The 11,562-nt window shown below is 35.1% G+C and overlaps 1 protein-coding gene across 1 annotated transcript; it reads left to right on the top strand.

Moving 5' to 3' along the window:
• The first annotated feature begins 3,834 nt into the window (after positions 1-3,834).
• On the top strand, positions 3,835-5,114 carry LOC123864729 (lipase 3-like). The gene has a single exon (XM_045905352.1). The coding sequence runs from the start codon at positions 3,873-3,875 to the stop codon at positions 5,112-5,114; it is 1,242 nt and encodes a 413-aa protein (XP_045761308.1). The 5' UTR covers positions 3,835-3,872.
• The last annotated feature ends 6,448 nt before the right edge of the window (positions 5,115-11,562 follow it).

Raw genomic sequence — 11,562 nt, 5'->3', positions numbered from 1 at the left:
CGACATTTTGCGAAGATGGACCCGTGAAAGGTGTTTGGGTGTTCGTATTGCATTATATGTGGAAATGGTCAGCTCTTAACAATATTTGTCAATACTTATAATGAGGTAGTAACCTTTAAACCATTTCTTTCTAGAAACTACACATTATGTACTCAATGATAATAAAAATAATTGGTAGTCTGGCGGTAGACTGTCGATAGAAGGGAAAACTTAAAACTATTAAATAGCAGTGGTTCTTTTTATGAATTTTCAAATTAGTTGCAGTATCAAAATAAAAAAAATCGTAATTTGTAAATTAAAGCTGTAAAAAAAATTATTTTTAGATTTAAGTTACTTAATTTTAAGATTATTTAATTTAATTATAAAATAAAATATTAAAAATCATTAGGTAACATTATTTTATACATTTATCTGACCTTGAAGTTATTGCCCGTGCCAAATAACTACAATATTCACTAAAATGTAATAATATCAATATATTTTCACTTATATACTTAGGTACAAACGGATCTAGGTAAACTTGGGAAATTGAACTTGAGTTTATCATGGTCGAAATCACAAAACAAGTTACTCCTACATGGATATAATCATTACATTTATATTAAGTATACCTATTTATCTCCGAAGGTGGTCCGGTATGTAACGTCTTTCTTACCGATCTAGAGTCTTGACTAAATCTTGCAAGCCCTTTTATGTTTTTGTCCAGCTCCAGGCTAACTAAAAACTAAAGTGACAAACGTCACTATAATAATAAGTATGTTCTATTTTTCCTTAGCTGATTTAAAAGATAAGTAAATCGCAGAAATGCGTAAGCGACGCTGCTCGGTGCTTTAGACATGCTACCTAAATTAGGTACTTATTATGCTAAAACAAGTTATGTTATAACGGTTTCATTATTAGTATACCCAGAAAGAACTTTCTAAGTGCGTTCATGGCGAATCCCTATTTTATCTGCCAGTGCAAATGAAAAAAATGTCCAGTAAGAAACGAGGTAGGTACTTGTTTTAAAAATTTGAAGTTAGCTAAGAAAATAAATATTTTATGTACCTATTTCTTACTAAGATCTCTTTTTGCTTATCAAGAGGTGTAATGAAAGACTTATTTACTAAAATTATCATCTTTGAAATTATATTGGAAATCATCAATATGTCAAATGAATAAAAAATCCTATCATTTTAAAATTATATTATCAGTGCAAATGCGATACGCTAAAACCAGCTGAACTATGACCGATAAGCATAAATTAACACAGTCATAAAATAATTATGGAATTTAAATAAACTAACCGATAAGTTATTAACCCCTGTATAAGCCTATGGATGATTTTAAGAACGTCCACCCGCTTTTGCGAGAGGGAATTAATCACCCACGAGAGGCGCAAAGCTAAACAAGAGTATGCAACGCATTTTCATTATTTGAACTCATGACGTCAGTAACAAGAGCTGGCTGAATCAGCCGCATCGAACAAACGCTGATAAACGTAGCTGATATCTCAGTAGAGGTTGGCAATTGGCATAGATAATAATGACGTGATCTTTGCTCATGCGTTTTTACTGCGTGCCTGAAGCTACTGTCGTAACATGCATTTTCAGTAGGTACTGAACAATGATCCTCTTGCAGCTCTAATGTACTTTGCGCTAACACGAATCTTGCGGTTATGTGCAAAAAAATACCATACGACCTTACTTTGTAATACATGTCTTCTTCCAAAATTAAATGCAAAATCATCAGAATGATAGAGACTATCAGGTGCATTTTATATTTTTCGTTATTAAGATCTCTAAGAGACTCTGCTGACTAATTTAGTTCTTATTTTTGCAATAAATTAACATTAATGATAATTAAATAAGTAATTTTGTTAGTTAAACATAAATAGTTGAAATAAGTGATTAAGATATTTCATACAGCACGCATCAGAGAAGTTTCCTTAACGGGCTTCCCAGCGTTTTTTATACAAACTTAGTTTAAATAACTCAAAATTTAAAAAACCCCCGACACAAAAATCTCTATAAGAAAACTATAAAAGAGCCGATAACTTTCTAACGGCTGAACCGATTTTCTTCGATTATAGCTAAGAACACTCTCGATCAAGACACCTTTCAAACGAAAAAAACTAAATTAAAATCGGTTCATTCGTTTAGGAGCTACGATGCCACAGACAGATACACAGATACACACGTCAAACTTATAAAAGACTGACTGAATGATTAATCTATCAACGCACAGCTCAACTCAGATAGACGTAGATATTCGCTAAGACAGGATTTTTGAAAATTCAACTACTAAGGGAAATAGGGGTTTGAAATTTGTGTAGTCCACGCGAACGAAGTTGAGAACATTTTATAATATACAGACATCCTTCACTTACAGTTTTGTTATAAGTATAGAACTGACGTGATAAATGCACCTTTGGAAGTTGCCCATGGACCATGACCATACACTGCGTTAATTACAAAGTTCATGTTTAGTTCATGTTTAACATACATAACATTAAGCTACGCTCATATTGACGGCAAATTTCTATCAGATCTTTTACATTATAATATACTAGACCTACTTATGATTAACTAACTAAATCTACATGCAAAATCCTTAGTTTGTAGACTCGGCGTTTGCTGTAGTAGATACATTGATAAAGTCAGATAGTCACTTTTCATAATAGATATATAATGTATTTTTGCGTGCAATAAAGATTTTCTATCTATCTAAATGTTCTAACTCAGAATACTTCACGGTGGACACTTTTTCAACTTTGTTGTTTTATAATGTGTTTATTGTGCGAAATAAAAGAACTTGTGTTGCTCTGAAAAGAGAAACAACAATCGAAGCTGTTACTCCACACTTTAATCAGATTCCAATATCCAAATTACATTAAAAACATCGGCAAAAATAACGTTCATTTTCAACACTGGCACAACTCTTGACAGTTGACAGTTGACACTTGTGACGTGTGCGCGGCAAATTCAAATTATGTTGCCATCTAAATGAAGATCTTCATTTACAGATATTGTACGCAATTCGTAAGATAGTGATAATGTTAGAAGTTACTAATTTACATGCATAGGACCACAAGAAATAATTTTGAGAGATTATTACCTTCTAACGGCAACTTCAAAAACCTAAAATCACGCTGCCGAAGTTACGGGAAAAAATAAAGTAAGATATTTATTTTAGAGTATTGGCAAAAAATGTACCAAAACTTGTTTATTAGCAATAATTCACACTAGTTTACTTTCTCGCTAGACCCTTTAAAGACAGACATTAAAAACAAATTATCTTAGCTACAAAATGTAAAACTACCTATGTTACTCAACAAAATACTTTTGGAGCTCAAGTTTTTAAAATGTGAAACTTTTGCAATTATTGTGCTATTTCTTGATATTTCAAATTTTCTCTCAATTTGAATATTTTTTATAATATTAATATGTATTTACGTATCATGAATTAATGGGCAGTACTTTTATATACAATACAATAACATTCAACTGATCTTTACCTCTTTACCCTTTCTACCTTGACATTACAGTAGAGGCTGTGGCTGTAGATTCAATAATTATTATGTGCTGATAAAATGTAAAGTAGGACTAACGAATTCATGTATAAGACTTTGCCTTTATGCATGCAGGTTTATACTTATATTATTAGCCAAAAACTAGTTACGATACTAAGAGGAAAAAGTACATAATGAAAAACTGTTTTTCAATCAGGATTTATTAAATAATACTTTTGTTTCATATTACCATGATTTCCTTAAGGCCTTAACACTGAGGTCACATGAGTATTATAAAACTGAGCAACAAAATATTACGAAATCATACCTTACTAGGACTTTATTGTGTCAAGAATTAAATTAAGGAAGTGATTCAATTAAAATGATAACGAAGATTCTAACGATTTTATGTTTTCTTCAATTTACAAATTCGATACCGGCAAGTCAGCGGAATAAATTAATTTCTCACGCATTAACCAAAAATAGACCTGTCAAAAAACCTTTATATATCGAGGATACGTACTTGAATTTCACAGAGTTAGCCACAAAATATGGATATCCGTCAGAACAACATACTGTGACAACAGAGGATGGATATTTGCTAACTGTTTTCAGAATACTCCCCAAATGTCCACTCGCACAACAGTTTCCCGTAATACTCGGCCATGGCGTCATCGACAGTTCAGATACATGGATCTTGACGGGACCAAAGACAGCTCTGGGATATATTTTGTCTAACAATTGCTACGACGTATGGGCAGTCAACTACAGAGGAAATATATATTCTCGCAAGCATTTACGACTGGATCCAGATAAAGATCGAGCATATTGGGAGTTCTCATTTGATGAAAATGGTAATTATGATTTGCCAGCTGTGATAAACTATGTGTTAAGTGCTACTAAAAAGTTGAAAGTATATTATGTAGGACATTCGCAAGGATCCACCAACTTTTTTGTCATGGGATCGTTAAGACCCGACTATAATGAAAAAGTACGGCTATCAGTCCAATTAGCACCAGTTGCTTGGATGAAGAATATAAAGAGTCCTGTCCCAAAAATAATAACGCGACAATCCAAAGAAATAAGAACTATTCTTGAAGAGGTGGGGTTCAATGAACTTTTCGCTAAACATCAAATCACGCATTTTCTGTCGGAACTTTTATGTCAAATAGCCCCCAATGAATTGTGTGGTACAATATTAGCCTTCTCAACTGGCTACGAGCTAGGAAGCATAACGTCATTAAATTTAGCAATCGCTGTCGGACATACATTCGTTGGTGTTTCCGCAAAAACTCTAGCCCATTTTGCGCAATCCATTGATTCTGGGCAATTCCGACGTTATGATGAAGGAAAATTTGAAAATATTCGAAAATATGGTTCAGCAAAGCCTCCAAGATATGACGTATCTCGCATTACCTCTCCCATAGTACTAATGAGTGCTAAAAATGATTGGTTAACACCTGTAGAAGACTTAGATATTTTGATTTCAAGACTGCCAAATTTAATTGAAAATTATATTATACCGGAACCTAGTTGGAGTCACAACAATCTTGTTTGGGGAGTCAATGCAACAGAACTGGTATTCAAGAAAATTTTAGATTATTTCCAAATATTCAATACTTAATAAAATTATGTGAAAGATGTGAATTGATTTGTGAACAAAAACATAGAGTTGTGAAGAAAAATTGTGATCAAAAATTATTTATTGCAATCCAAAGATTAGATTAAGTGAGTTTTTCTTAATTATTATTAAATACTAAGTCTTTGTTTACAAAGAAAATAAAGGATTAGTAATTTTGGGAGGTCAAAAAACTTGACTACCTACCAAAACATTGCTCAAACAAGTATAATCTAATGCGTCTGTAAGTAAAAGGAAAAGGTGCGGATTACATCTGCATATTTTTAACCCCGACCCAAAAAGAAGGGTGTTATAAGTTTGACGTGTGTATCAGTTGTGTATCTGTGTGTATATGTATCTGTCTGTGGCATCGTAGCTCCTAAACTAATGAACCGATTTTAATTTAGCTTTTTTTTGTTTGAAAGGTGGCTTTATGAAAAGTATTCTTAGCTATAATCCGAGAAAATCGGTTCAGCCGTTTGAAAGTTATCAGCTCTTTTCTAGTTACTGTAACCTTCACTTGTCAGAGGTGTTATACATTTTTAATTTACACTTACCTGTTCAAGTGTACTTGTGCTGATAATTTACTTTGTATTTATTTACTATTAATTGGTAAAGTAATGTAGCAATAATAACAATAATGAAGAGACTGCATTTTAATATAGGCATGGGGACTGAATACGCTCTTAATATAATATCTCTCATTAATATATTAAGAGCGTGTTCCTAAATAATATATTTATTTTTTTGTATACTTTATTGAACACAATTAGAAAATAAATAACAAAATAAAACCTAATGCTTATGTAACAAAATCTTAAATAATATTTATGATATTGCCTTGTTGACTGCCTATTTTTCACACCATTTGATATCAATTAAAAATTCGTTGATTGGTAGTTTTATGACTATTACGAAACGCCAATTAAATAAAAATTGCTTTAGGAAATACTATGAGCATAGTCACCAGTTAATCTTCTAAACTTTGTGCTAATCGACGATTTCTATAAGGTGCTAATAGTTACCATATCCTTAACTGAATACAAAGTTCAGGTAGCGAGATGTAAAAATTCACATTAGATCAACTTTTAGGACGATTACGCACTGCATCCGATTCGAATCCGTGAAAATACGTTCCGAAGTACCTAGTCAAAGAAAACTATCTGTATGGTAGCTGAGAATATCTCGGACGTGTCTCGGATTGAAATCGGATATATATTATGACGTACGTGGGCGGTCCCAAAATGAATTGGCCTGATATAGTTCTAACCAACATATCGATACATGTTATGTTATATCGGACAGTACGTTTATCGTGTTACTTTATATACTAAAATGCATCGACATGAAAAGCGTAGTCTCAGCTCAGCAGTGGTTTGAACATCAAGATTCGCGTGTTTTTTGGAAATGTCGAAAACCGAATATCGAAGCGTCACAAGTTTCTGTTTAATGAACACTTATCTCCCGCCCAAATAAAAGAACGAGTAGATGATGTGTACAAGGAGTCTTTCCCCTCGTATAGCACAGTAAGAAACTGGGTGAAAGAGTTTCGCTTCGGGAGAGAAACGGTCGAAGGCTTCGGCCATGACGGTCGACCGGTGAAAGTGTTCTCTCCTGAAACTATTGCTGTAATCGAAGAGGAGGTTTTAAGTGACCGCCGTTTGAAGATTAGAGTAATTGCAGCTAGACTTAGGCTCTCTAAAAGTACCATCCATCGTGCAATCCATGACCATCTTCGTATGAAAAAAGTTAGTGCAAATAAGTTCCGAAACTTCTTTCAGCTGTCCAAAGACAGGAGCGAGTGCGCTGTGCAACGGAGTTTTTAGGTCTTTGGGACGAAAACCCAAAGAATGTAATCGAGCGGCTACTTACTGGTGATGAAACTATGGTCTTATATCATGATCCAGAAAGCAAGCGCGAGTCAATGGAATGGTGTTACAAGGGTGAAAAGCCATCTAGAAAGGCAAAGGTGCAAAAATCCACCAAAAATGTCTTGTGTACAATCTATTGGGATTCTCAAGGGATTTTGATGGTAGAATTTAAAAAACGTAATACAATCGTAAACGGCGAATATTATGCTTCATTACTATATAAACTGCGAGACACGATTAAGGAGAAGCGCAGAGGCAAGTTGTCTTAAAGCGTCCTGTTGCTCCACGACAACGCACCCGTTCACACTGCCGGTGTTCCGAAGGCTGCAGTTTGTGAATGCGGGTTCACGGAACTAGAACATCCACCGTATAGTCCAGGCCTGGCCCCGTCAGACTATTATTTGTTCCCAAATTTAAAGCGGGGCTTAAGAGGAAGGAAATTTTCAAACGATGAAGAGTTGCAGGCGGCCGTCTTTAGTCATTTTGAAGACAAAGATCGAAGTCACTTTTATGAAGGTTTAGAGATGTTAGTTCTCAGAAGTCACAAGTGTGTTTCTATTAGTGGAGATTACATAGAAAAATAAAATTAGTTTCATCTCATTTTGTTGACTATTTCATAGCTAGGCCAATTCATTATGGGACCGCCTAGGTAGATATGTATGTCAAAGATGTTCACTAAATAGCTTGGATTTGGATCGGATTAGTGCGTAAGCAATATCCGATGATTCCGGACCGAGTTTTTTATATCCGTATTCTCATGGATCGGATAGGATCCGCTCTTAAGGTTATAAATTGAGGTGTAAGGACATGATAAAACATTAGAAATAGGTACTATTTCTTTGTAAAAAAAATTTTTTTGTATTTCATGATTGTGTTATGGATTGTGTACGTGTTTATAGAATCTCAGTAGGTAAATAGAGCAATAATAAGATCGAAACTAGTGTTATATCGGTCATTAGGTTACCGCGGTCGGTCACGAAACCGCAGCATCAGATCAGAGAGATGTGACCTTGAGAGGAACAATAATAATGTAATATGGCCGAATGATAAACGCCACACGTTATTGTGTTACATGCACCGCAAGCTACGAAGCTCTTGTTAGGTCTTGTAAGTAATTAATTGTAGTACTACAAAACTCTTTAACTGGTTACCTATGGTACCTACAACCTACTACTTACCCTTCCTCACTTATGGTGCTGAAATGTGGACACTGATAAACGCCATCATTCAAATTCTAACTTGCTCAGCGAGCTAAGGAGAGATCTAGTTAGGAATTTCCCTGAGAGATAAGATCCGAATTAAGGAAATCCAGTGAGGTCAAGGGCACTTAAAGAGACCAAACTGTTAGCAAGCTGAAGTGACAGTTAGGTCTTGTCGTAGAGTCGATGGCCGTTGGAACCGAAAAGTACCCGAGTATAATAATAATTGAGAGTAGTGTGGGGTGCCCTCCAGTACGATGGACCAACGATATAAAGAGGCTAGCGGGAAGTGTATGAATGAGGAAAGATGATGATGGTGAATTCATGAAGAGCGGGGTCTCCTCCGAAGACGAAGTCTATGAATCGGTACAAGCTTCCAAGCTGGGTCTTCTATATAGCTGACGTTCTCGTTTTAAGCTTTAGTATTTTCGAGCAATGCGCTGATTGAAATTACTTATCTATTATGGCGTAATATTATAGTAAAAGAGCAACTGTTGAGTTTCTTGCTGGTTTTTCTCAGCAGGAAAAGCATTCTGAAGCAATGGTAATTTCTTTTGACAAAAACGTAAATTATAAGTCGGTGATCATCGAAAAATGATTGTTTGGCTTCTTTTATTTGCTAGATTCACACACATCACAAATTCAAAATTCAAATTCAAATTCAAATTCAAAATGTTTTTATTCAATTAGACTTTTACAAGTTCTTTCGAATCGTCAAAAGCATCTACCACTGGTTCGGAATGCCTTTCCTACCGAGAAGAACCAGCAAGAAACTCGGCGGTTGCTCTTTTCAATGATTTGATATACAATATTATGCCATGTAGACAAGCAATTGAAGTCCTGCGCATTGCTGGAGCGAATCGAAGTTCAGATCCACGCTTTTTTATCATTTACATAATCTTCGATAGTATAATATGCTTTTCTCAGGAGCATATTTTTAATAGATTTTTTGAACCTGTGTAAAGGCAAGTCCAAAATTGACTGAGGAATTTTGTTATAGAAGATTATACCCATTCCCACAAATGACTTTTGGACCTTCCTGAGACGGAGCGTAGGAGTCGCAAGCCTGTTACGGTGTCTAGTCAGCCTGTTGTGTAGATCGCCAACCTTCTTGTAACTAAGAATATTTTGTCTTACAAAAATTATGTTGTTGTAAATATGTTGAGAGGCTACGGTAAGGATACCTATTTCCTTAAATTTTTCTCGAAGTGAATCGCGTGGTTTTAAGTTATAAATTGCGCGTATTGCCCTTTTTTGTAATACAAAAATTCTCCCAATATCTGCCGCTCTACCCCATATTAAGATTCCATAAGACATAATACTATGAAAATAAGCAAAATATACTATCTTTGCGGTCTCCACGTCAGTTAATTGTCGAATCTTTCTAACCGCGTAAGCAGCAGAGCTTAGTTTGCCAGCAAGAGTTGATATATGGGTGCCCCATTGCAGCTTCGCATCTAAGGTTATCCCCAAAAATGTAGTAGTCTCTTCTATTTTCAAAATATCATTATTTATCATTAAATTAATGTTACTTGTGTTCTTGGTATTGGGCAGTGCGAATTCAATACACTTAGTTACACACACACAGTGGAATATCTGTCGCAACTATACTCATAAATTCATCATTTACAAACCAGACTTGACTTCGTAACTCATTAAATGCCATCAGAATATTTCGATGAGCTAACGGCGTCTGGCAACACATATTGAATCAAATTACCGCCCCACCTTTACGAAATTCGGAACGGGTTCTTTAAATATTTATACACTGTTCAAGGTCCCATAAATTCGTCCTACATTCAACACCATGTTTGATGTTGCCGATCTGTATTCTTTTACCGACAGTAATAATGGGTACTCGATATAATAAAACTTACTAAGAACCGATTCACTAGATTTTGTCCGAAATAACCAAACAACCACAACCAACATAAATTTTCCACATGTTACTGATATTTATTGTAACCGTGCTATTGTTATATTATTACTTTTTGTCAGTTTGATATCTTTGTTGATTGTTGAAAACATAATCTATTTGTAAAGCCGAATGTATCTTAGCTAACCGGTCAAATTCAATTCACCAATCTGTATGCGTTTATTGCTGAAAATCCATATCGATATCGCACTTCCAAACACGGTCCGCCACCTTCCTCAACCAGTTGTCTCTTAACACCTTCTTGGGGTTAAAGGTTTTTTTTCATTTATAGACAATAAGACTTATCACAAGTTATGATGCCTAAAACGGAGCGCGTTTGCCTAGAAGATGCCTATTCACTCTTGACTTGAAGATATTAAAATTGGAGGGGAAAATTGATGTCGGAAGAGCGTTGCATATCCTAGCAGTTCAAACTAGAAACGAGGAATCGCTTCGTACGTTTCCGTGGAATTTCCACTACATGCGGGTGCAGGTCCAGACTGGAAGACTTGCTATACAATTCTCTTACAATTAGTAGAATTCGAACATACTCACTTACCTACTTATGAGCCTCAAGTAACGGTGAGACCTAGTGACATATTCGGTAACACCATCATATTACAGTGTACAGACGCGTTATCTTTTATTATTTTTGTTAGAGTTTGGTTAAAATATACGAACCTGAAATTTTCCACCAATACGTTTAGTGAAATAGACCTGAAATTACTAAGTAATACTTACGTGTTATTACCAAAACTTTTGTTCCCTTGTTCTTATTAACCCCCGACCCAAAAAGCGGGGTGTTATGAGTTTGACGTGTGTATCTGTCTGTGGCATCGTAGCTTCTAAACTGATGAACCGATTTTAATTTAGTTTTTTTGTTTGAAAGGTGGCTTGGTCGAGAGTGTTCTTAGCTCTAATTCAAGAAAATCGGTTCAGCCATTTGAAAGTTATCACCTCTTTTCTAGTTACTGTAACCTTCACTTGTCGATGGTGTTATATATTTTTAATTTACACTTGTTTTTAAAATGCATACAAGCAGAGGTGATCCATTTATAATTAAACCGAAACTAAAGAATTGTTTGTTTCATTACAATTTTAAGTAGTCTTGCTGGAAAATATTAGATGTCTTTTGTATTTGGTTCAGAAATAGCTTGCATCCCAGGGAAGGACACAGAGCACTTTTATCAAAAAATTTATGGCTTCTGACGTGATTTTCAAAATATCTTAACTTACGCGGATTACATTGCAGGTATCCTCTGGTTTTAATAAGTTTTCGCTAGCTCTAAATTCTGATAGCATATATAAACTATGTTACTCATTGACCATTGTCCACCCATTTCAAGCGTGTCCGTGTTAACTCGGCCCACAAATCGTAGCCTAGTTGGTGCTTTGTATCCCGATGGGTAAAACTGTCGCCAATATAACACTGGAAGTATAACGGAAGTGCGCGCGTGGTTCGCCTTCGA

The sequence above is a fragment of the Maniola jurtina genome, chromosome 4 (assembly GCF_905333055.1).
Source record: "Maniola jurtina chromosome 4, ilManJurt1.1, whole genome shotgun sequence".
Classification (NCBI taxonomy): domain Eukaryota; kingdom Metazoa; phylum Arthropoda; class Insecta; order Lepidoptera; family Nymphalidae; genus Maniola; species Maniola jurtina.
This window is presented reverse-complemented; position numbering and strand designations above follow the sequence as displayed.